We start from the raw sequence: 27374 nt of genomic DNA on the forward strand, positions 1-27374 counted from the left end.
TAATATACTGTGTAAATTAATTATGAAACCATCTAGTTTATCTTTATAGTAGACATATTGGGCAGCTGGTGCACCATCCCAGTGGGTACTGCTAAACACTTAGCATACTGAATTAACTGCACTGTGTGATGTGCACATGTACATAGTTTATATGCTGTTATTATGTAAGTTTCTCTTGGGTTTTGGACTGTCTTCATTGAGGTTGGAGGAACAATCCCATGTTTGGGAGAAACATTTTCCAGGCTAACCCATGGTTGGCTGGGTAAGGGGATGAGACTCGGAGCATCTTTAGTTAGCTGCCTATCCATACAAAGATGAGTTCTGCTGAGGAAAAGGAGAGAGACAGCCTTAGCCCATGTATATTTCTGCAGCCCTGAGACAAGTAAGATATTGTGGTCAGCCTAAGAGAGAGGATTGGAGTATTACAAGTCAAATTTTGGAGGAGAATATTCCAACTACCAACACCAGGCTCAGTGACCTGAAGACCACCATAAGAAGTGCTGATATGACCACCGCAATCAGTGGCCCCGTCAGGCCCAGTTCACATCTGCATTCGGGATTCCATTTGGGACCCCCCAAACGGAAACCATTCCACATAAAAAAAAAACGGTTACCTAAGGAAACCCGCAGATCCCATAGATTATAATGGGGTCTGTGTGGTTTCCACATGAAAAAATGCGGAGAGAAAAGGGCTTCTTGCAGTACTTTTCTCTCCACATATTTCATGCATGCGGATAGGGGAATGGAATGGCCTGAATGCGGATGTGAGTCAGACCTCAGCGCTGCACCAACTGAGGAGGTGAGCTGAATTAGATGGCTGAGAAATTTGCCTACCGTGACAAGAGTGGCTGACTTTGGATCCATTCACATGGAGGAAAATGGTGAGGAATTTGGTGTGGAGTTTCAGCGCTGAAAAAAAGCCTCATATTGACTTCAATGGGGTCCTTAGCAGAAAAAGGAACCCAGTGAAGTCAATGGGAGGCTTTTTTTTCAGTGCTGAAATTCCACACCAAATTCCTCAGCATTTTCCTCCATATGAATGGATCCATTGGATTGCCTCTAATGGGTTGCTGAGCTGAGCTCCTTGGGCTCCATGTTCTCAATCATACTGCAGGGGCTCCATTACTAATCATCTTGGTACTGGCTGAGGTCTAAGGGCCCCTTCACACGGCGTAAGCGCGCCGCTCATTTAGACACGTATACATATGTCCAAGTGCGGCGCTTCAAAACAGAGCCCATTGCTTTAAATGGGGAGCGAGCGTATATTGGCAAATACGCGCGCTTCCCATTTAAATCAATGGGCTCTGTTTTGAAGCACCGCGCTCGGACATGTGTATGCGTGTCTAAATGAGCGGCGCACTTACGCCGTGTGAAGGGGCCCTAAGGCAGGCAGCAGACTACTAACAGGACCCCAGGACAGAACCAGGCATAGGCTAGGCAGGAATCTTTTATTGAAAAAAAAAAATGTTTTAGGAATTAGCAAATGATTGTCAAGTAATATTTGCAGATAGCTGTATAGCAGGTCCGCAGAATAATGTACTGGTGGGCTCCCCAATACGACACTGACTATGATGCATTCTCTTATCTTCCTACTGATTGTACTTGCAGTTCCCTTACAGCTTTCCAGGCTAGTGACTGAATGACATGTAATGCTATCTTGCAATTATTAAAGTTTCAGCAAGTGACAAATCAGAATAGTGTAGGCGGACTGCGCTGTAACCTGGATGCCTGTGCTGTTCTGTTGGTGTATGTTTTAGTAGGTGTTACCAGCCTGGAAACATATCTTATTACAATGTCCTTCTGATCTAAGGATTCAGCTGAATCATGAAGGATGGAAGTGCAGCACGACCTGTCTTATTACTACAGGCAGAATGAGGGTGCACAGGAGCTTTCCCCGACCCTACAGTCTACTGAACTACTGACCCCACAACAGGTTCCGCAGAGGCCCACCACATCCCCAGAAAGGTAAAAAATACAATATACTGTACTTCAAAACTTTTTACTGCTTTTATGCATCTTGTTTTATACTGGCGTAGTCCAGGTCCAGTAATTGGTGAACAGACATCAAGGAAGACAGTAGAGGGTCTTCCAGAGGGGCCAGTCGGGGTAGGCTAGCGTGGTGAGCCCTACAAGAGCCAGAGAATATTGGACTACTTCATTCTGCATTGATTTATGGTTGCTTGTTTATTCATTTGTTCCTGTCCTTCAATTAAAGGGGTTTTCTAGGCTACATAATTGATGGCTCATCCTTAGTATACATCTAAAATTTAAGATTGGCAGGGTCTGACCACTTGGACCCCAGCAAAGCGGTGCAGCCTCTTCAGTACTTATCAAAAACAGCACTATACATTTGTACAGCGGTTGCACTTGGTATCGCAGCGCAGTACATTCACTTGAATGGGACTGAGCTGCATCAGGTCATGTGACCGATGAACGTGACGTCACATAACCTAAGAAGCAGGAGTGGTGAGCCATATGGGTTCCGGGTATCAAACTCCAATAGATGTTCAATTGATGAACTACCCTAATGATCGGTTTAAAATCCCCGAAACACTCCTTTAGGTTAAGGGTCCAGCAAAAAAAGCTCAACGCATCGCAGTTTTTTCCCATAGCGCTATTCAGAGAAAGTCAGCAGAAGTTTCCTTTGCAGACTATCTCCTTCCATTATACCTATAGGGAAAACGTCAGTGTTTCCGTAGGTATAATTGACATGTCATGACGGTTTTGGAAATCGCAGCATGTCCACTGCATGTATTTTTCTGAATCATGTGAATGGGATTCGCTTTGCAGTGACTGTAAAAGATCTATGCCGCAGCGAGACGCAGTATATATGCCACATGTGGCCCCGGGCTCCAGCACTGCTGGTTGTCTATGGCCATCTGTTCCTGTACGTAACACGATCACTGACTGAGATTACTGTACAGTGACTGCTGCAAAGATTTCTGAAATCAATTTTCTGAAATAAAACTGATGTGAACAGGAAAGGAGCGTTCCAGGGTTATGAATACATCTCTGGGTGAAATTAAACAAATCAGGGGTGTAGCTATAAGGGGTGCAGCAGTAGCCTGGTGCATTGTCAGTATGCTAGTTGTGTTTTTTATGGCTAGCACACAGACCCATTCATTTCTATGACTGCACACACACCCATGAATGATCACAGTCCTGTGTATGGGGCTGCGAGCCTGCAGCAAAACCCAAGACAGGTCCTATTCCTGTCCATTTTACACCTGCACACATTTCTTCCCTCTAACAATGAGGGAGTTTACTTTATTCTACGCCTATCCCTGAGTTTAGACAATACAGTCTATGCCGCACATGGCGGTATCTAATCCAAGGATTACCATGTTTAGATATTTGAGCAAATGAGAAATGATGTAACCAAATCAGTTATTGTACCGTAATATTATAATCTACGGTTAGAATGGCGGAGGTGTGGGGGGGATTAATAGTCTTTGAACCTAAGAGTTTTGAAACACTCGCTCTTAGCTGAAGGATTACTCAGTATTTTAGAACAATGCAGATGCCTGTCAATGTGAATGATTTATAAGTAAAGCCTGGAGGCTCAGTTGTCACCCAACAAACCTGTGATTTGATACTATTGGAAAGTGCATTAGTATTAGATGAAGCCTAAAAGCCAGTAGTAACACCAGTGTCCACCATAGACTTACATTCTGTGGTTTTCTGCAGTGTAGTGAATGGTAGCTCAGGAATCCTATTTTATGCATTGCACATTGGCTCTACGTTGTATTTTTGCTTTGTGGTTTCATTTAATATGTTCATTTAATTTAACTAATTAGTGACCAGTGTATAGACTTTGTATGTTGGTCACTAAAGGGCCTTATTCCACTTCAGCTTACTTTCTACGTCAGTTATGGTGGAATGACTTGCACTCTCACGGGGTGAGTACATAGCCGGGCATATTCTCCCAAACGTTTAGCCCCTTAGATGCCACGGTCAATGTGACCACAGCATCTAAGAGATTTTGAAGGGTGGAGGGATCCCTCCTGGAGGTGTCGGCAGCCCTGCGAATGAGATTTCAGGGGTCAGGTGCCTTTATATAGCGATCAGGGGCCCCTCCCAGTCTGCCACACTATAATATGTTATAATACGTAGTATAACTATAATATGTATAATATAGGATGTTCACCAAAATGGCATCAATAAAAATATCAGCTCTTCCCGGCGGTGAACCTAGTCTTTGTGCCGCCTGAGGCGGACGTCAGAAAGCCCAACTCCACCCCCACCCCCCCGGGAGGAGGGGGTGGAGCCGATCGGAGGGGGGCGGAGCGGAGGGGGCGGAGTGGGCGGCGTTAGCAGGCAGGGAGAGGACCTGCTCTCTGCTAAGCGTGAGGGGCGGCCGCTGGAGCAGCGCCGCGTCCACAGGGCCGCCCCAATCCACCGTTCGGTGACGGTGATGCTAAGCCAGTCCAGGACCGCAAAAATGCCGCCCCCCCGGAGCCCCGGCATAGCGCTGCCTGAAGTGGTTGCTTCAGAGGTGCGGCGCTGCTTCCCCCACTAAAAAATAAGCTCTCCACAATTCCAATGAAAAAATAATTAAATTATAGGTCTTGGAAAGCCCCATTATTGGGTCTTGTAGCCTAAGGCTTTCTGTACATGACTGGTATCCGTATGTCACCTGTGCTTTTCACTAACACATATATTGAATTGAATGGACAGAGCCACAAATACGGACAGGTATAGGACCTGCTCTTTCTTTTGCGGCTCTTCACTACAGCCTGGACACACAGCTGCAAAAACTGTATGCATAGTCCCATAGAAATGAATGTGGCCATACTTTGATCCGTCATGTGAAGGAGGCATTAGGTTCGCCAAACACTTTACATAAAGCCATATATTTGCATGCTTGCCATGTCTTCTGCATGGGGAGAGGGGATAAAGCTGCTGTCGGACACCTCTGGTGTTGTTTATCTCCATAGAGAACAAAACTATCAGCACCTTAAAATCCAGCAATCGATTTGAACAATTGTACATGAGAGTGAATGGTTGATATCTAAGAACATCTGTCTTGTATAAACTGGATAAATGAAATGGATGGAGTGTAGATCAGGGGCTCAGCATTGTAATTACACGGTAGACGCTAAGTACATAGAGTTCCTAAGGAAAATAAAATTCTTCTTCAATCCTGTCTGCAAATTACATTTGAATTTCTAATGTGTTTAGCGACATCCCGAAGGAAATGCGAGGAATATTTACTTCTACAGCGACTGTCATCAGCCCAATAATCCAAGTGTATCAAAGAACGGAGGATTCTCATACTGACTGACAGCAATCATTCTACATGTCATGTAGTCATCTTTGTAAATGAATAACATACACATGACATACAGTATATACAGAGCTTTTTTTATTAAGAACATGCTTATAATTGCAGTAATGAGGAGCATATTTTACTATGTATTTTTACTACAGTCCTATGAAAAAGTTTGGGCACCCCTATTAATCTTAATCATTTTTAGTTCTAAATATTTTGGTGTTTATAACAGCCATTTCAGTTTGATATATCTAATAACTGATGGACACAGTAATATTTCAGGATTGAAATGAGGTTTATTGTACTAACAGAAAATGTGCAATATGCATTAAACCAAAATTTGACCGGTGCAAAAGTATGGGCACCTCAACAGAAAAGTGACATTAATATTTAGTAGATCCTCCTTTTGCAAAGATAACAGCCTCTAGTCGCTTCCTGTAGCTTTTAATCAGTTCCTGGATCCTGGATAAAGGTATTTTGGACAAACAATTCAAGTTCAGTTAAGTTAGATGGTCGCCGAGCATGGACAGCCCGCTTCAAATCATCCCACAGATGTTCAATGATATTCAGGTCTGGGGACTGGGATGGCCATTCCAGAACATTGTAATTGTTCCTCTGCATGAATGCCTGAGGATTTGGAGCGGTGTTTTGGATCATTGTCTTGCTGAAATATCCATCCCCGGCGTAACTTCAACTTCGTCACTGATTCTTGAACATTATTCTCAAGAATCTGCTGATACTGAGTGGAATCCATGCGACTCTCAACTTTAACAAGATTCCCGATGCCGGCATTGGCCACACAGCCCCAAAGCATGATGGAACCTCCACCAAATTTTACAGTGGGTAGCATGTGTTTTTCTTGGAATGCTGTTTCTTTTTGGACGCCATGCATAACGCCTTTTTTTTATAACCAAACAACTCAATTTTTGTTTCCAAAATGAAGCTGCCTTGTCCAAATGTGCTTTTTCATACCTCAGGCAACTCTATTTGTGGCGTACGTGCAGAAACGGCTTCTTTCTCATCACTCTCCCATACAGCTTCTATTTGTGCAAAGTGCGCTGTATAGTTGACCGATGCACAGTGACACCATCTGCAGCAAGATGATGCTGCAGCTCTTTGGAGGTGGTCTGTGGATTGTCCTTGACTGTTCTCACCATTCTTCTTCTCTGTCTTTCTGATATTTTTCTTGGCCTGCCACTTCTGGGCTTAACAAGAACTGTCCCTGTGGTCTGCCATTTCCTTACTATGTTCCTCACAGCGGAAACTGACAGGTTAAATCTCTGAGACAACTTTTTGTATCCTTCCCCTGAACAACTATGTTGAACAATCTTTATTTTCAGATCATTTGAGAGTTGTTTTGAGTAGCCCATGATGCCACTCTTCAGAGGAGATTCAAATAGTAGAACAACTTGCAATTGGCCACCTTAAATACCTTTTCTTATGATTGGATACATCTGGCTATGAAGTTCAAAGCTCACTGAGGTTACAAAACCAATTTTGTGCTTCAGTAAGTCAGTAAAAAGTAGTTAGGGGAATTCAAATCAATAAAATGATAAGGGTGCCCATACTTTTGCACCGGTCAAATTTTGGTTTAATGCATATTGCACATTTTCTGTTAGTACAATAAACCTCATTTCAATCCTGAAATATTACTGTGTCCATCAGTTATTAGATATATCAAACTGAAATGGCTGCTGCAAACACCAAAATATTTAGAACAAAAAATGATTAAGATTAATAGGGGTGCCCAAACTTTTTCATAGGACTGTATTTAATTCTAAAGCAAGCTTTTTACAATGTGCAATGTGTCCTTTTCACTTTTGAATCAGCTACATTGTTTTATTTTCCGTGACTAGACTACAAAGTTACACAACTTTCTAGTACCGTATTTTGCGGACTATAAGGCGCACCGAACTATAAGGCGCAGCTGTCCGGTGCGTCTTATATGTGATTGAAAGCAGCGGCCGGCAGACTTTGCCGGCGGCCGCTTAACCCCCCGCGTGCCAGCCGCTTCTATTCATTTCAATGGCACGCTTCCATTGAAATGAATGGAAGCGCTCGGCACGCGAGGAGTTAAAGGGATTCTACCATTAAAAGAACTTCTTCCTTCTTGATCACGTCGGAATAGTCTCCTACCTTTTTACCATAGCCAGCGCCGCCTTCTTCCACAGCTCCGTCTCTGTCTTCTTTGGGCCTCATGGATGACGTATGCGCAGTCGGCTCTAACAGGCTCTCGCAGCCAGAGCCAACTGCGCATGCGTCATCCATGAGGCCCAAAGAAGACAACACAGACGGGGACACGGAAGGCGCGAACACAGCTCAGGGAGAAGGCGGCGCTGGCTATGGAAAAGGTAAGAGACGAATAGCCTTTTTAAGGCTATTCCGACGTGGTCAGGGGGAAGAAGTTCTTTTAATGGTAGAATCTAGAGTTGAGCGAGTACTGTTCGGATCGGCTGATCCGAACAGTACTCGCTCATCTCTAGTAGAATCCCTTTAAGCAGCGGCCGCCGGCAAAGTCTCCATGCCGCTTCCATACATTACAATGAGAGCGCGCTATTCAAATAGTTAGAGATGAACGAATACTATTTGAATAGCGCGCTCCCATTGCAATGTATGGAAGCGGCATGGAGACTTTGCCGGTGGCCGCCGCTTAACTCCTCGCGTGCCGCCGCTTCAAGCCTTATATAAGGCGCACCGGACTATAAGGCGCACTTTCGATTTCTGAGGAAATCGAAGTATTTTATGTGCGCCTTATAGTCCGGAAAATACGGTATACCATAAAGAAATAGCCAACAGCTAAGATAAAAACTGTATACTGAACTATTTTATATTGAAATTTCCTAGCGCCCCCCCCCCCCCCCCTCCCCATTGGTACATTCCTTCATGCCTCTCTGAATTCTGGAATGCCGTTCCCTTTATGTCGAAGATCTATGTTTGCATATCTGTTGCTAGAACATTAATGATTCCTAGAAGCAGGTAGTATATTGATCATCGTGGCTGCTCAAGTCTAGAAATGGAAGAAAACTAGATGTAATGATATAAGGCACTTAAGAGGACAGCTATAACCCGAAAATAAGCCAATATTTACATGTTAAATAATGGAATATTACTGTGACGTGACTACACCCTAAATATATTGTTTGGTATATTTTGAGATAGAAATGTTGGTTTTACTATTTATACTTAGTTACTTGCATTTATCATATTGATATTATGGGTTGTAGCACACAGACAGCTGCTAGGAGAACTCTACACTATAAGTTACTTATTATGACTCCTGCATTATACAAATCACCAGGTCTCCGGTCTGTCTGATATTTTTGGATTATATACGACCGTATATCTTCTGTAATAATATGGGAAATGGTTAACAAACAATATTCTACATTATTCCATGCAAATTAATATAGCTGCTAGAAAAAACAGCAAAACCATTTCCAGGTAACACCTTATACACTCATTTATCCCTGTTTTCAACAGAAAATTTTACCAAATTTTAAGTCTCTAAATTCCTAAAATAATGATTTTTCATATCATGCAGATATCATGAGTATCGTTCATCTACACCTGTTACACCAAGGCTTCCTTGGGGCAGGGAAAGAGAATATGGAGGAATAGGGCCCGTGTCTCTTCCTGCAAACCACAGACCAAAGACAGAACCTCCTCCACAAGAGGCAAAGGGGCATAGGCACTATGGGTATGGCGGAGACCCTTGGCCCAGGTAAGTTGCTGAGGCTTACTTTGTATTTCCTTTGGTCATTACCTATATTATTATGTGATAAAAATATGCATAGAACATATTTGGGGGGTGCACCCCATGTTTCCAAAAAATGTGTTGCCCGTTGCCAGGTTAAGACATTTTGCAACTAAACAATGCCAGCCTTCATTTGCATTTTTAATTCAGCCAGTAGAGAAGGCCTCACATAACTACATTTCTTAAAGGGTTGTCTGGGCTTATTTTGTTATTTTGCCATAAATGTCTGATCGATAGGGGCCAACATCTGGCCCCCAGGCTGATTATCTATATGGAGCCACATCCTGTATACAATATGGGACTAGAAGCTGTATATCGGCTTCATTAGGAGATGAGCTGCAGTCAATGTGTCCAGCCGATAGACAATGGACAGAGCTTTCTGTTTACGGCCCTATATTGCGTATAAGACAGGCGCCAAAAGCAGCTCCGTACAGATGATCAGTTAATAGGGGAGGCTGCCGGCCCACTACCGATAATATATTTATGGCCTAAGCTGAGGATTGACTACAAAAATGATTAAGCCTGGACAAGCTCTTTAAGTCTGTAGATGAGAATTTATGTATAACCACTAGAGGTCAGAATTTCTCATTTAAAGTCAGGGTTGGGGGGATATCGTCACTCCATAGGGAGAGACCACCATTTAGGTGTGTGGAGTCTTATTAAGCCATGAGCGCTCCACTGTGCAAGGGAACATGGGAAGAATATGCAAATATGACTTCCATGATGTAATAATGGAGAGACTACCTGGTAAAATCCCAACATCATTGCAAACAAAGGCCTCTGAGAAGGTCGGCATGATGTTAAAGGGAGCGCCCTCTATTGGGTTGCTTGACTGAGGCTCTGTCTTCCTAATTACATCATGGAAGATAGACTTGCACATCCTCAGTGAGCGCCCTCTATTGGTGTGCATGTCTGAGGCACTGGCTTCCTAATTACATCATGGAAGTCAGATTTGCATATTCTTCCCATGTTCATTTAAAGTCAGTCCGTTTATTTTAACCATGATTGCTATTTCAGAAGTCTACCACTAGATGTCACCAGTATGCATTTATTAGTAAGACAGAGCTGATCAAGATCCTCTTTAGCAGCTACACAAAGCTGTTGGTGTACCAAATACAACAAACTTTCAGTTTTGTAGGCATTTTCCACCATTGCAGAGATATTGGTGCTGTTATTTTCAGGTAACAATGAAACTGTAAAGTGGGAAACCTTCACAGCTAAGCTTCATCACTGGGTGCTGAGGTAGACCCTTTCATAAGATAAGAGATAAGATAATCCTTTAATAGTCCCACAGTGGGGAACTTTCAGTATGTTACAGCAGCATAGTAATACAGGTACAGGATAATACAGAGTAATATAATACAGACGTAGGCACGCATATGCTGAGAAGAGAAGATATACTAGGAGGCCATAGCAGCTAAGGAAGAGAAGAAGAAAGAAGGAAGACTTCATAGTCATAATCATTAGTTCTCTGTGCGGAGTGATCTTCGCTTGGTCTGATGTAGATTATACAGCCTGGTCGCGGTTGGGAGGAAGGACTTGCGATAGCGCTCCTTCTAACAGTTGGGGTGAAGCAGACGGTCACTTACAGTGCTGCCAAGTCCCATCAAGGTCCCATACATGGGGTGGGATTTGTTCTCCCGCATGGAGGTCACTACTGACAGTATCCTTCTGTCACCCACCACCTGTACTGGGTCCAAGGGGCTCCCCAGGACAGAGCTGGCCCTCCTGATCAGCCTGTCAAGTCTATTTATGTCCCTGGTTGATATACTGCTCCCCCAGCAGGCCACACCGAAAAAGATGGATATTGCAAGGCAATAGAAGTGTACCATCAGGGGTACGTTCCCCACTGCCCAGTGATGATAAAGTCACCCCCTGGCAGTAAAGTGAAATTACTAGCAACAATATCTCTGCAATAGAGTGAGATACCAACAAAACTAAAAGTGCAACAGCTTTTAAAATGGTATATAATATGCCTAGTCTGATAGGACTTAAACCGAACATTTCATGTCTTCAGGCAGATGCGGTTTTATATACCACTAAGTGCACTGAATTCAGCGCACTGTCAGCTCTCCTGTTATGTGTCCCAGGGCAAGAGCTATCGGTGCCGGTACAGAAGCTTCACTGTCACTTAATCTCAATAAGCTTAAACACCCAAAACTTTGGCTTCTTTGGCACATAATTCTCAGCATAAGTAAAAGAAGACTAAGCAAAAGTATACAAAGACAAGAAGGGGTTGTACCACATCTGTCCATAGGTGGAAAGCGTCTACCCACTGGTGACCCTGCTGCTGGTTGTCCTGTTCCCCTGTTCCCCTGTTACTCCTCACTGAGCTACAGCAATGGGGGGAATTCATCGTTATGGTAATGCCACTTTTGTATCGTCAATTAGTTGCCTTTTATGCCACTCACAGATCAAAAGTAATGTAAATGAAGAATAATCTATGCCAAGGTAATGGCGAGATGGACCCCTGGAGAAAATACCTAATTCCTGATACGATGATACAATCAGGATTGATATATGGCTATAGCTCATATACTACTATAGACTCATCAGTAGCTTTCACAATGAACTATATGATGCTGGGAACTACAATTATAATAATTCCACAAACGGCTTCACAGAAATCAGACACATCCATTTTACTTTTTAATTTTTGGCATATGGTGGAAAAATTGCTCCATTTTTACGGCAACACTCCCCTGCCAGACATTGCCCTTCTGAAATTACAGAGCTTAAATACCACATCAGGCACCAAAACTAACTGATTTGTTGCTCAGGAATGGTGGAGGCTAGAGAAAAAATTCCAACCGCACTGAAATCACTGGAGCAGCGTCTATTAACAGATACTAAGAACTTGAATTGGTGGAGGTGGTGAAAGGTCCTCTTTAAGGAGACACTGTCTTGAAGAGGTCGCTTCACAGCATGGAGGGAATTATTACACCATGCATACCCTACTAGATTTGAGGAAAACTATGCATTGATGTATAGGGAGCTGACCTCCAAAAGGTGGCGCTAGAGTAATTTCCCCTTTTCCACCATGGAGGGCTTATTTGCATAGTCCTTTCCCAGAATTCTTAGCAGGAAATGCCTGGTCTAACAAGTCCCTGTATGCTGCAAAGTGGCCTATTCTGACCTACAAGTATTGTATAGCATAACATGGTCCTCACTTCTTGTTGGTTGCTGTCTAGCCGTGACAACCTCATGACCTTACAGTAAAGTGTTCATTATTACCAGCACAACCCAATAACTGTCAAATATTGGAAGGAGACATCTCTGCACAGGAAACAAAATGACAGTAGTATATATGAGGTTACAATTACATGAGTGCATTGGTTTGCTTAAAATACTACCATATTGTCCTAACCAGTTTTTGTTCTCTAGGGGGTTACCAATAGAGCAATACTATGACCTAACTACGCTGAAGAAAAGTGCTGTCCGGGCGAGCGATGACCTGTGAGTATCTTGGGCTTAAGTTATTTTATCCATTGATGAAGCGAAGCAGGTGACAATACATTGTAAGGGTGCATTCACACTACGGAACGCCAGCGTGTATCACAGCCGTACACCCCGGCGTTACAGCAAGGCTGCCGGACACTTCCCAATTATTTCTATGGGAGCCGGCATGCGAGCGCTCCCCATAGAAATGAATGGACTGCTTTTTTCCATTCATTTCTATGGGAAGCGCTCGCATGCCGGCTCCCATAGAAATGAATGGGAAGTGTCCGGCAGCCCTGCTGTAACGCCAGCGTGTACGGCTGTGATACACGCTGGCATTCCGTAGTGTGAATGCACCCTCAATGTAATTCATTTACTTTATCTTTAAGACACTGGCCAAGATTTACTAATAGTTCATGTAAACTTAGACAGGCAGTCTGTAAATGTGGCAGATTTATCACAGTGACTGATGCTGGATGAGAAATTCACTACTGTCATTTCTGAAGTCTCAGTCTGTTTTATCAGTAGTTTGTCCGTCCATTGGTAGGGATGGAGAACCACAACAATTGTATAGCAAGCATCTAGTATACACATCAGGATTAAAGCTACCCTGTGTTCTCCAGATCAAAGCCAGAAGCCAAGTCTTTTGAAAGTTCAAGGTACAGAAATTCCTCAAGAGAGGTGACAGAACTTATCTTCTTGCATAGTGATGGATGCAACCAGTTTCTTAGCTCTTTGATGAACACTGAGGTAGCAGCCCTGATCGCATCTGAGAGAATAACATGGCTCTCTTAGCTTTGGCAAGGAAAGATCATCAATACTGGACCTTTTTGGTTCTTTCTGTCTTGAAGTCTTGGGGGTCTTTCAGAGAGGGCTTGTGACAGATCACATCTTTATGCACTTGGGTGCGAGAGCATAATCGTGCAGCTTTGTTGTATATCATGTGTTTATGGTTTGACAACTGGTTATAAATACAACTATTTTCAATATAAAAATGGAGGTGACTGGCCAGAATGGAGAGATCAGAGGGATCATGGGACCACAACAAGCACACTTCAAGGTCAAGTGCTAAATGTACATGGACAATGTGGCCAACTTCTGTACTGATCAGCATTCAGTGGCTGCACTTGTCCAAACCTGCAAGAAGATGGGACAGGCTTTACAAGCAAAGGTCAACTGCAGGAAGTCAGAACTACGCTGTTCGCAGACTGGCACTTACCTTCCCCTTCTTATGAAACCTTAAGCATGAAAAATCAATATCAGATTGTCTGGGCCATTCAATTACATGGGACTGAGCTGTAAAACCAGGCACAACCACTGCCTAATGTTCACACCTGTTCCTGGTAAACAATGCAGAAGATATGGAGTAACAGCACCCAGTGCAACTGATGTGTGACTCACTGCACCAGCCTACCTAAATGGATGGAGAGTAGCCAGCGCCTCACTTCTCTGGCCAAACAAAGCAAACATACAATTTGCAGGATCTTGGTCACCAGTCCTTAACCGAGCAGTAGCTCCAGCACAGCAGTAGTTAACAACAGTTCCTCAGCAGCGTCTTGGAATGCTTGCAACCTTTTATATCATTAGAATAGTAGTACTGAAAAGTGGCTACAGTAGTCACAACAGAAATCCTGCACACAAGACCCAAAAAGTACAGGAAAACACCTTTTATGCGGAGACTTTCCTACTCTGCATGACTACAAGGCATAATACCATACAATGCAGAGGACCAGAACAACTGATAGGTGAACTGCTACAACAATGGTCACATACAAAGCCAGGCATACGCCATTAACTATAACGAGATCCACCAAGTGTCGATCCTTTTATGCAGGCCTAACCTGAGTGAGGACCTAACTGAAACAGCCCACTTAGGCCTTATTCACAAGAATGTCAAAGACAACAGAGGGATCTTTGAAAATGGATGATTTGCCAATGCTAAACAGCTGTTAAAAAAACAGACTGATTGTCTGTTTTTCACAACCATTTTTTACGGTCATCTGAATCTAGCCATAAGTCTTTGGATAGCTTCTACCTCCTTACAAGAGTACTCCGTGACCCCTTCAATCAGCTGAAGTCCCGAGAGACAGACTTCCACTGATTTGATATTGATGGCCTATCCTAAGGCATCAGTTCATAGTCTCTGAGAATCCCTTTAAAGGGGTATTCCCACGTCGCATACTCACCAGTCTTCACTCCTGTAAAATCTTCTTTCTTCCTGGTTTCTTGCATCATTTGGTGGGCGGGGTTTCACATGCCCCAAATTAGCGTGTAGCTCCGCCCACCCATATTGGACTATGAAGTACAGGCAGCAGCAACTCCATTCTGTGTTACATACAGAGACTCCCTGTCTCTGCCATAATGAACACAATTGAATTAGCTAGCCTGATAACTGGGAGAACAGAAGAAATGCAAGCAGCTCCTCTCCCCTATCTGAGAGCAGGAAGCTAGGTCACATGGTGTAGACACAGGAATAGCTAGATACACAGGCTCGCTCCCTGCACTTAGCCCCTCCTCCCTCCCCCCTGAGAGCAGGCAGATACATCACTTGACTTTTTAGCAGATAAGCCCAAGGGCCATGTCGACAATGAATTGAATAAATTAAGATAGTGGACAAACAAAGCAGTTTTGCTGAAGCAGTGTATTTAGGAAAAGTCTTACATCCACATTAACAAGCAGTATAGATAGGATCCTTGTGATGGGACAACACCTTTAAGCATGTAATGCCACAAATGAGCAAAAGTAGCTGACTTGAGAAAGGAGCCTAGAGTTCTGAAACGTTGTAATCTGTCATCATTATTAGTTAGCCATTAAAAAGGTATCAACTACTGAAGACTATCAAGTTTTTTGTTTTTTTCAAGTATAAATGAGAATACCCACTGTATTCATTATGTAGTTATTGCATAACTTCTGATAGTGAAAAGCTACGTCACCGATAGTTCTTCACCGAGGGCATAAAACGGGAAAGCCGACAGTGCGCTAAATACAGTGCACTGTCGGCTTTCTAGCGGTATATTAAACCGCATGTGCCCCAAATGGTGAAAGGTCCTCTTTAACCTGTGTTGTGCCAATTAACATCTACTTCAGTACACACAAGTAATAACTTTCCTGTGTGAGTACAGTGTATATCTTGGCTGCAACTTTACTACACTCTAGCAGCAAGAAGTCCTGCTGCCTTGTCCTTGGATGGGTCAAAGTGGGAATGCCCTGTCTAGAGGGAAATTTAATTGCCATAATCAGAGAAGGACACGCCCATTGTCCTTATATCTTGTAGTGGTGTAGTCAGCAGGATCCCTAATCACCGGCACCAACACTAAGTGACATTCAGAATAGTGAGAATGGATCTCTACCAATTCCCAATGCCAGAACTAGAAGCAATAGAAACTAAAATCTACATCTAATGCCAATTCTATCTTATTAAAGGAATATGTTTTCTTCTCCACTAAATTCTCCTTCTATTCCTTATTCAGATTGATAGTCTGCATAGAATCCATCCCAATACTCTGTCCACATACAAAATTCTATGGAATACATAGGTGTAAAAAGGGGGTAGCTAACTGATTTGTTGCCTCATTCTGTGCAGTAGTAGAATATTATCTTGAAGACACAACAATATTAAAGCAATTCTCTCACGTACAGTTTAGCAGCTGCAGTTATTTGTATTTTTCTGCAGTCTCCTCCTCCCCCTCCCCTCACCATAGACTTCTATAGAAAACATAACTCAACCTGATAGGTGCTGAGGGAAATATATTTCTTAATAACTTATAATACAGAGTTTCTTATATTCATTGAGAAAAAGCTGTGTTCTAATTGAAGGCTCACTTTAATGCTATTACACCCACTCCCTGTCTTGCTCCACCCAGTTTTAAAGTGGTATGAGCAGCGGAATAAAGGTAATTGTCGGTGAACACAGGGTTTTCCCCAAATATTGCAACTTTTCACCTTGTTTGTCTACTACTTATGTAATATTAATGTATAACTGGCAAAGATAGACAATCACATAATATAAACCTCTTTAACTTTTCTAGGTATCCAAAACCACCATCTGCTTCTATTGGGTAAGCCAAAATATAGTTAGAAACAGATCTATGATAGGGCTGTAAAATTAGTGTAAGAACTGAGCTTATGTCTTATCACAGTGACAAACAAATCTATGAGGACTTCCCAGCCGAACATCCATATCATTCCCACATATCCAAGTATGCCATATTCCCCAGCTTCTCGCCATCTGAAGAACCTTCACGTTGTCCTACTCCACTACATCCCCAAAAACCTGCAAGTGGTTACCCCACCGCTGTCCTACGCAAAACTAAAGGTATGTTTAACTGATTCTGGATACATTGACCTCATGTTTGAGAAGTAGTGCAAGAACTGGAGGGGTTGTCTATAAAGCTAGTCTGACCAGGTTTAATTTTCAGATCCGCTTTCTAGAAAACAATACCCGAATTCTGGAAATCCTATAGTCACTTTGTGCCTGCACTAGTCTTTATACACATAAGAACTATTGTGCCATTTGTCTTTAAGAAGTCAAATAAAATGAGTAAAAATCCAAGACATTAAATGGATTATGTAATGGTGTAGCTTATTGTGGTACGTTGTTTTCATAGCTCCTATTTATTTCTATGGGAGTAAAGGAAACAGCATAGAAGAGCTGTGTTCATCTGTTTCCATAATCCAGACCACCATGATAGATGAGAATACACCTTTAAAGGCAATGGACACCTTCTAAACCATTCCTTGTATTATTACTTTACAGGAGTCTGAAAAATGTTTTTGTAATAGCTTTTTATGTAATACTTGTGTTATTTGGTTTCTATGTTTTATATTACATAGAAAGCTACAGAATCCTGTTCTGGAATAAATACATAAGACTAGTTGTCTAATGGTTTGGTCTTCAGGCAGCCTCTCTCTTCTCCCATGCCGCTTTAAGCATGGGCCAAATGGTGCATCGGCACCAAGCCATTTGATAGTGAAGGCCCCTCAGCCAACCCAGATCGAACAGGACAGTCCCCCATTTTGGGTGCTGTCCCACAATCAACTCTGTGCTCTGCCATTCAGGCTTTGACTGATGATGTCTGCAATATGGAGACGTGATGAGGGCTGAGCTGCAGACATCACTACCAGTGGAGCCTGCAGGCAACTCCATGGGAACAGGAAAAGGTACTTCTGAAGGGAAGCACATAACTTTACAATAGCAGTCAGTAGGTTCAGTGTCAGACTAATGTTCCTTAGGCCCACCATATAAAATTATTCTGTGGGCCTACCCTCCGGCAACCCCTAGGAAATACACCATAATACTCTTATCAATTTGGATGCCATAAGCTGGACCATTACTGTGCACGTACTCTTCCTGTCTTTCACCCCAGTAACACCCTGGGCATGTTACGACGGTATATCTGAGGCCAAGGACAGCATAAGTTCACAAACAGAGGATAACCTTTATGAGGTCCTAATAAGGCACACAGCCAATGTTACGGTCATTCATAGTCTGATGCCCAATAACTGAGTTTCTGAATAGAGGTTTTCAAATGTTTCTGCTGACAGGTCTGTTCTTGACTACTACTATTATCTAGTTTGATGTGTGGAGTATTTTGAATACCATGACATGACTAAGCTAAATTCTGATGAACAAAGTGTGGACTGTCTCCTATTTATATTATTAGGTAATCCATATAGGCATGAGATAGTTTCCATTACTTCTGATGCTCAAAAGTTGCCACTGACATGGCCAGGCCAGCAGGGATACTATCACGTAAGTAGTAATGCACATCATATGTGAATCTATTATACTAGAATACAAGTGCATACAAAAAATGTCAAGTCATTTTATGGGGACAGAGTATGTAGTCACAGTTGAACAATAGATATTCAATTTAAAGAGGACATTTCGTGTCCTCGGGCACATGCGGTCTTATATACCACTAGAAAGCCGACAGTGCACTGAATTCAGCGCACCCTTGATTTTCATATTCTGTGCCCCGGGGCAGTAGATATCGGTGCCATTAGTTTCGGCACTGATCTCTGCCCACTGTCAGAAGGCATTCCTGACAGTCTAGCTGGGCTGTGAGGAACACCCCTCCTAACAGTACCCGTCCATAGCCCTGTACTGGCAAAGAGGGCGTTCCTCACAGCCTAGATAAACTGTCAGAAACGCCCTTCTGACAGTGGGCAGAGATCATTGCCGTTATATCAGCACCGATATCTCCAGCCCCGTTACACAGAACAAGAAAGTTGACAGTGCACTGTTGGCTTTGTAGTGGTATATAATGTGAACCTAGTGTAAGTGAGAGTTCATAGACGTGGGTGAGGAGGACTACTATGTCTTCTATGTCTTCTTAGGGAGACGTCACCTTTGCAGGCCACCTTACACCTCTCACAGACCATGCTCTACTAGGGATTCTGAGTTCTCCGCAAGTTGGCCTGCAATGTTGGCATCTCTTGAACCCCTTATATAACATACTCACAAACTAGTATACTGCACCATGCTGATGAGGGACAAAACACTGAAGTAGCTGTTTGTGCTTGGATCTTTCCTCCTTTTAAAAGTGATATATGGTTGGGCTTTAACTTCAGGTAGAGCTCGGTTGGATATTGCTTTCCCAGAATTCTTAGTAGAGCATGTATGGTATGTGATACTCTATACCCTTCAAGGTGACCTGCAAAGGTGATGTCTTCCCAAGGAAGTATAGAACCCCTTCTGATACAATGCAAATATAGGGTAGTTTTTGTCAAGGCACGTTTTGAACCTTTATGACAGACTAGCTGTTACCCGCGACTTCGTCTGCGGTGATTGTAGGAGTGGGTATATACAGGCGTGGGTAAGGTTTTTGTACTGTGTATAAGGGATGGGATATGAAATGTAAGTTTGTATCTTGTTTTTGCTTAATTCAGAGAATACGTGAGACTTTTGTGTTGAAGTTAATTTGTATTTGAGCTGCTATACGGTGTTGTGAGAAACTTTACATAGTGACTTTGGGACAGAAGTATTTGAAGTTAACCCTTTCCCGCCGATGGCATTTTTTGATTTTCGTTTTTGACTCCCCTCCGTCTAAACCCCATAACTTTTTTATTTCTCCGCTCCCAGAGCCATATGAGGTCTTAATTTTTCCTAGGACAAATTTTTCTTCATGATGCCGCCATTATTTATTCTATATAATGTACTGGGAAGCAGGGAAAAAATTCAGAATGGGGTGGATTTGAAGAAAAAATGCATTTCTGCGACTTTCTTATGGGCTTTGGTTTTACGGCGTTCACTGTGCAACCAAAATGACATGTCCCCTGTATTCTGTGTTTCGTTACGACTCCGGGGATACCAAATTTATATGGTTTTATTTACATTTTGACCCCTTAAAAAAATCCCAAACTGTGTTAAAAAATTATTTGTAGAAAAGTCGCCATAATCTGACAGCCGTAACTTTTTTATACGTGCGTGTACGGGGATGTATAGGGCGTCTTTTTTTGCGGGACCGGGTGTACTTTGTAGTTCTACCATTTTCGGGAAATGTTATTGCTTTGATCACTTTTTATTCAATTTTTTATCAGAATAAAAACAGTGAAAAAATGGCGGTTTGGCACTTTTGACCATTTTTCCCGCCACGGCGTTTACCGAACAGGAAAAATATTTGTATATCTTTGTAGAGCGGGCGATTTCGGACGTGGGGATACCTAACGTGTATGTGTTTCACAGTATATAACTACTTTTATATGTGTTCTAGGGAAAGGGGGGTGATTTGAATTTTGAATCCTTTTTATTTATTTTTTTTATATTTTTTTTACTTTTTGTAAACTTTTTTTTTTGCATTTATTAGACCTCCTAGGGGTATTGACATGGGTGGGCGGTGTCGCGGATTGTCAGAGCGGTGGGGGCCAGCAAACATGGCTGCTCCGGAGCGTTATAGAGCGCCTCCTGGAGTATCGTTAAGGTGAGGGGCAAAGTGGTAAAGTATATGTATATGTGATTGTGTGGGGTTAGGGGCGAGGCTGAAGAGGGCAATATGAATTTTGTGGCTTGCTATGGTCCAAAGTGTGTGAGATTGCAGAGATGGTGGTGTGAATTTGGGTTTTGTGGGGGTCCTGGCACAAACGTATGTTTGCTATTGTGACGAAAAGTAGCCTATTGCGCAATCGGGTGTATTAACTATGTTTGTGGAAAATTTCAGCCAAATCGGTTGAGCGGTTTTTCCATGATTGAGGAACAAACATCCGAACATCCAAACTCACAAACCCACAAACTTTCACATTTATAATATTAATAGGATATTCAGAAGCATATTTGCTGAGTATATGTCCTCTGCTTCTTCTGCTTTCCATTTCAAAAACAACATAAAAAAATAACCTGATCAGTCTGTCCATACAGTATATAGTAAATCTGCCCAAAGTGTTATATACAGAAACAAATGCAGCAATTGCTCTTAGCTTCTCACTCCACTATTTATCCCATGGTGGGACTATTAAAGGATTATCTTATCTTATCTTATCTGACTAGTTGCAGTGGACAGTTTTAATACATGAGACCTAATGATCACCATTAACCAGAAGCCATTTGATCTTTCCAACCTATTTCAGTATATAGAGCAGAAGGAGTCAGGCCCTGTCATGTAGGATTGTCTTTGGCTACAAAGTACATGCAGCTGATAATAAGGCCCGGGAGCAATATAATTCGAAGTGCGCTCAGTCTACCTCTTCCTTCCTCATTTCTGTTACTATAGAGATCACACGTTAGCTGGAGATTTTATGGTACTGGTGTCATGTTTCTTCATTGCCTAAACCAGTATTGTGGATTTTACAGCAACATTCTTTAGTTCCCTCGATTCCTTGCACCACACATTAAAAATATCATTGAGCGTTGCAAATGATATGCTGTAGTATATGTCCAATATTAAGAAAGAACTGACCCTGACTGACAATGCTGGACCTCCAAACATAAACACAATCCTATAAAGTGGCTGTAAATAAAAAAAACTCCCTGTATTGAACATCCTATTAATATTATAAATGTGAAAGTTTGTGGATTTGTGAGTTTGGATGTTCGGATGTTTGTTCCTCAATCATGGAAAAACCGCTCAACCGATTTGGCTGAAATTTTCCACAAACATAGTTAATACACCCGATTGCGCAATAGGCTACTTTTCGTCACAATAGCAAACATACGTTTGTGCCAGGACCCCCACAAAACCCAAATTCACACCACCATCTCTGCAATCTCACACACTTTGGACCATAGCAAGCCACAAAATTCATATTGCCCTCTTCAGCCTCGCCCCTAACCCCACACAATCACATATACATATACTTTACCACTTTGCCCCTCACCTTAACGATACTCCAGGAGGCGCTCTATAACGCTCCGGAGCAGCCATGTTTGCCGGCCCCCACCGCTCTGACAATCCGCGACACCGCCCACCCATGTCAATACCCCTAGGAGGTCTAATAAATGCAAAAAAAAAAAGTTTACAAAAAGTAAAAAAAAATATAAAAAAAATAAATAAAAAGGATTCAAAATTCAAATCACCCCCCTTTCCCTAGAACACATATAAAAGTAGTTAAATACTGTGAAACACATACATGTTAGGTATCCCCACGTCCGAAATCGCCCGCTCTACCAAGATATACAAATATTTTTCCTGTTCGGTAAATGCCGTAGCGGGAAAAATGGTCAAAAGTGCCAAACCGCCATTTTTTCACTGTTTTTATTCTGATAAAAAATTGAATAAAAAGTGATCAAAGCAATAACATTTCCCGAAAATGGTAGAACTACAAAGTACACCCGGTCCCGCAAAAAAAGACGCCCTATACATCCCCGTACACGCACGTATAAAAAAGTTACGGCTGTCAGAATATGGCGATTTTTCTACAAATAATTTTTTAACACAGTTTGGGATTTTTTTAAGGGGTCAAAATGTAAATAAAACCATATAAATTTGGTATCCCCGGAGTCGTAACGAAACACAGAATACAGGGGACATGTCATTTTGGTTGCACAGTGAACGCCGTAAAACCAAAGCCCGTAAGAAAGTCGCAGAAATGCATTTTTTCTTCAAATCCACCCCATTCTGAATTTTTTCCCTGCTTCCCAGTACATTATATAGAATAAATAATGGTGGCATCAGGAAGAAAAATTTGTCCTAGGAAAAATTAAGACCTCATATGGCTCTGGGAGCGGAGAAATAAAAAAGTTATGGGGTTTAGACGGAGGGGAGTCAAAAACGAAAATCAAAAAATGCCATCGGCGGGAAAGGGTTAACTTCAAATACTTCTGTCCCAAAGTCACTATGTAAAGTTTCTCACAACACCGTATAGCAGCTCAAATACTAATTAACTTCAACACAAAAGTCTCACGTATTCTCTGAATTAAGCAAAAACAAGATACAAACTTACATTTCATATCCCATCCCTTATACACAGTACGAAAACCTTACCCACGCCTGTATATACCCACTCCTACAATCACCGCAGACGAAGTCGCGGGTAACAGCTAGTAGACTATATATGATAGGGATACACAAGAACATTATCATTGCGACATCAACCACGTCACACATAAGTGATAGTGAATCCGATCTCTACTGAATTTCTGAGCAAACACTTCTAAAATGAGGTGTCTAAAGGATTCATTATTTTTCTCTATATAAATTTAAAAGATATGGGTTTAGGTAACTTATAAAAACGTACCTTATACTGAAAAACATAAAGTACCAAAAAGAGTATGTTCACACAAAAAAATGATGTCTTGAAAAAAAATTGCTGTTGGCACTTATGTATCAAAGGGTATGGTGAATAAGAGGTTAAATGTTTCCTCCTGAGTCAGTATATACCATTAGCTCATCCACATCACCCATTTACAGGTTCCTGTTACACATTCCACAGGTTTTCAAGAGGCCTCTACATACCGCCATATACCTGACTTCATAGCAGTCCAACAAGATTGTAACCCATCAAGGCATGTTCTATTAGACTCCACATGTATGGAGTTACGTAACCCAATGCTTTTAGGTGAGAGTATCTCTGTGTATATGGAGTCTGTCTGGAGATGCCTTGGAGAGAAATCTGCTGCCTACAACATCCTTCAGCATGACCGATTCGGCAGTGGGTCAGAAATGGTGTGGGTGGCATTTCTTTGGAGGGCCACACAGCCCTCCATGGGCTCGCCAGAGGTAGCCTGACTGCCATTACGTACCGAGATGAGATCTTCAGACCCCTTGTGAGACCATATGCTGGTGCGGTTGGCCCTGGGTTCCTTCTAATGTAGGACAGTGCCAGACCTCATGTGGCTGGAGTGTGTCAGCAGTTCCTGCAAGATGAAGGCATTGAAGCTATGGACTGGCCCGCCCATTCCCAAGACCTGAATCCGACTGAGCACATCTAGGACATCATGTCTCGCTCCATCCACCAATGTCACGTTGCACCACAGACTGTCCAGGAGTTGGCAGATGATTTAGTCCAGGTCTGGGAGGAGATCCCTCAGGAGACCATCTGCAGCCTCATCAGGAGCATGCCCAGGCATTGTAGGGAGGTCATACAGGCCCGTGGAGACCACACACACACTACTCAGCCTCATTTTGACATGTTTTAAGGACATTGCATCAAAGTTGAATCAGCCTGTAGTGTGTTTTTCCACTTTAATTTTCGAGGGAGACTCCAAATCCAGGCCTCCATTGGCTAATAAATTTGATTTCCATTGATGATTTTTTGTGTAATTTTGTTGTCATCACATTCAGCTTTGTACCGAACAAAGTATTCAATGTGAATATTTCATTCCTTCAGAACTAGGATGTGTTATTTCAGTGTCCCTTTTATTTTTTTGAGCAGTATAAGGGTGAATTCACACTGAGTATACGCCAGCTTATTCTGAACGTAAAACACGTTCAGAATCAGTGGCGTATAAAGCAGTTCCCATTCATTTCTATGGGACCGGCATACGAGCGCTCCCCATAGAAATGAATGGGCTGCTTTTTTCACTACGAGCGCTCCCATTGAAGTGAATGGGATGTGCTCGCGTGTACGGCTTGGCATGAGCAGACCTAGCCGTACACGCGATCACATCCCATTCACTTCAATGGGAGCGCTCGTAGTGAAAAAAGCAGCCCATTCATTTCTATGGGGAGCGCTCGTATTCCGGCTCCCATAGAAATGAATGGAGCTGCTTTATACGCCACTGATTCTGAACGTGTTTTACGTTCAGAATAAGCTGGCGTATATTCAGTGTGAACTCACCCTAACATCTACAGCCAATAACCCCTTTTCTAATCTGTTTTTAGATTCCTAAATTCCATAATGAAAATATCCAGATCTACTATCCTATTCCTCCTAAGACTGTGGCTCCCAATGCACTGGAGAAGACCTATGAAGAAACACCCTCTGAGAGGACACTAAATGTACAAAGAAATCTGATTAAATCTCAGTGGTTGACCTCATATAATCGTAGCTTCACAGGTAGGTAAACTCTTATACAATTGTATTATATTTTATTATACTTTACTATATACTGTATTATATTTTATTTATTATTATTTTTATATTTAATATTTAATTTATATTATAATATTTTATATTTATTATGTACTTTATTATTTATTCGTATACTATATACTTTATACATTATATCTATATAAATACATTATATCACACAGAGTTCTACCGCTGGTATTCAAAGTGATAATATATATTCTGTGGAGAAACCTTTCTATAATTTTTGATACACACCAATGAGAATTTTTTTTTCTTTTTAGACATTTTAAGATCAGACATGCTAAGTACCACTTTCCAAAATTATCCTGTGATGTTGAAAATCCCATCCAGTCAGAAGGTGGCATGTTAGGGGAAACACGGTGGCTCAGTGGTTAGCACTGCAGACTTGCAGCGCTGGAGTCCTGGGTTTGAATCCCATCAGGAACAACATCTGCAAGGAGTTTGTATGTTCTCACCGTGTTTGCATGGATTTCCTTCCATTTTACAAAGACATACTGATAGGGAAAAAAAAAAGTATATTGTGATCCTATATGGGGCTCACAATCTACATAAAAAAAAGAAGGCAGCATGTTATAGAGCAGGTGGAGGTAAGTAGATTGATAGGCAGTCTCTTAATGATTGACAGTTATCTCTACATGCAAATTTATCCAAAGAGTCTTTGAGTAGGACCGCCCACTGGACTCCTAAATTTAGAACAAGAAGAGGTTTGGAATATATTGAAATTTATCTAACAAAACTATATTGCCTGAATACCCTTAGTCCCCTTCAACCTTAGTGATATGACATTACAGAAGAAAAAAAATGCAATTTCACCTTTTTATCGTTTGTCATTGTCAATTACTGTATACAGAAATATCTATATAAAGCATCTGATCATTCACCAGGTAATGGGGAAATGAACCCTGTGAAATTGGACGATTATCATGATAAGGTCATTGGCAGCATAACCGGCAGAACAGATGAAAATACAGAACTGGTAAGCCATATTCACAAAGCAGCACACTTTGCATTCTCAGAGCAGAGGACTTTTCTCATAAAATTGTATTTGACCTTCACAAGTGTGCACAGTCCTATCGACACTGAAACCACCGAGAGCCAATAAAATCCAAGGCAACCATAGAAGTACTTGTGGTGGTTTTTTAGTATTTATGTATTTATGGCAGTATACCCAGATTACAAACAAATCCCCTGCTAATCCCATGCATACATTGCAGGACTGGGTTTATATGCTGATTTCTGGTCATTGGCGTAATAATTGCACAGGGGGTTATGGGCCTACAGCACCATGATAGCAGTCATGGAAAGCCTGGTTCTCCGACCACTATACATCTCAGGCAGCAGAGATCTTCTCTCGTCTCTTCTACCTGTGGAAATGCACCCAGTGTTATGTGATGGTTGTACATGCCACTACGCCCCTTTCCAATAGAAGCCTGCCCAGGATTCTGGTGGTCCCAATGTGTCCTTTTCTGGGTTCCTGAGACAATTCTGCAATACCCATAACCGTAACTGTACAGTGGGTGTGGGCTACAAAATGAATGGTACTGGCAGACCCTAGGAACCCCAGTCCGATGCTGAGCTACTGTACTTGGTTGAAATTAGTAATTAGTTTATTCTTATTATAGCTACACACTGTCATGCACCTTTTTGTCTGAAGGTAAGCTTGAAGAGACCCAAAATGTTGCAATATTCTGTTTCTTTTTTTTGTTTCAGAAGCCAACATTTTTATCTTCTGTTCTCCATGCACGACCACTAGAAGGACGCATTGCACGTTTACTAGATGGCAGACGTCCCCTTGTGAAGGCGGATGGATGTAGTGATCTGGAAAGTGAAATTGCAGACTGTGCAGTAGAGTCAGATAAAGAAAGTGTTACAGGCTCACAGCCACCAAACATCCATAATGTATATTCTAACAATGTGGATACCTGCAATGCTACAAACAGGGAGTATTCACAACAGTATGTAAAGTGGCAGCGTAAGGAACCAGACATGCATAAGATTACTGATACCGAGCAGTCAGAGGCTTTATACAGAAGGACACCAGTCCCCTGGGTTCTACATCCAAATCCAGTCTACAATGACAGATGTCAATCAATACCACAAGACCAATCCCTAGGCTTTGACAGTCCACATCGTCTCAGTAAACAAATACAACAAAACAATTTTACTAGTAAAACAACTGGTTGTGGGAAAACACAAAGTCCCGTAAGCTTAAGGCATTGTAACAAGCTAAACACATTGCAAACACAAGGTATACTAAGTAACTATGGCAGGACATTATCACGGCCATCTCTCCAGGATCTTCAGGACACATTCTCTAGGTCTCAAGCACATAAAGCTTTCCACAAGCAGTTTTCAGAAAAAGCAAAAGATCTGAGAGATAATAACAATTCTGGGAAAAGAAACAGGTTTTATGGCTTCCATTCTTTCTATTTCCACAATTAA

At 42.0% G+C, this 27374-nt stretch overlaps 1 protein-coding gene across 1 annotated transcript; it reads left to right on the forward strand.

Moving 5' to 3' along the window:
- Positions 1-1831: 1831 nt before the first annotated feature.
- On the forward strand, positions 1832-27374 carry SPMIP4 (sperm microtubule inner protein 4). Its single transcript, XM_075269833.1, has 9 exons — positions 1832-1965; positions 8814-8993; positions 12411-12482; positions 16493-16522; positions 16604-16779; positions 18128-18216; positions 24722-24896; positions 25817-25908; positions 26643-27374. Exons 1-9 carry the CDS (start codon positions 1832-1834, stop codon positions 27372-27374), a joined length of 1680 nt encoding a protein of 559 aa, XP_075125934.1.

This window comes from Leptodactylus fuscus, chromosome 4, assembly GCF_031893055.1.
Source record: "Leptodactylus fuscus isolate aLepFus1 chromosome 4, aLepFus1.hap2, whole genome shotgun sequence".
NCBI lineage: Eukaryota > Metazoa > Chordata > Amphibia > Anura > Leptodactylidae > Leptodactylus > Leptodactylus fuscus.

Bases quoted from the DNA above. Each gene is read 5' to 3' on its own strand.
- SPMIP4 (XM_075269833.1), top strand. From the start codon at position 1,832: ATGGAAGTGCAGCACGACCTGTCTTATTACTACAGGCAGAATGAGGGT. The intron at 18,217-24,721 runs GTAAGTAGTAAT...ATCTGTTTTTAG, and splicing joins GCCAGCAGGGATACTATCAC to ATTCCTAAATTCCATAATGA. The intron at 24,897-25,816 runs GTAGGTAAACTC...ATCATTCACCAG, and splicing joins ATATAATCGTAGCTTCACAG to GTAATGGGGAAATGAACCCT.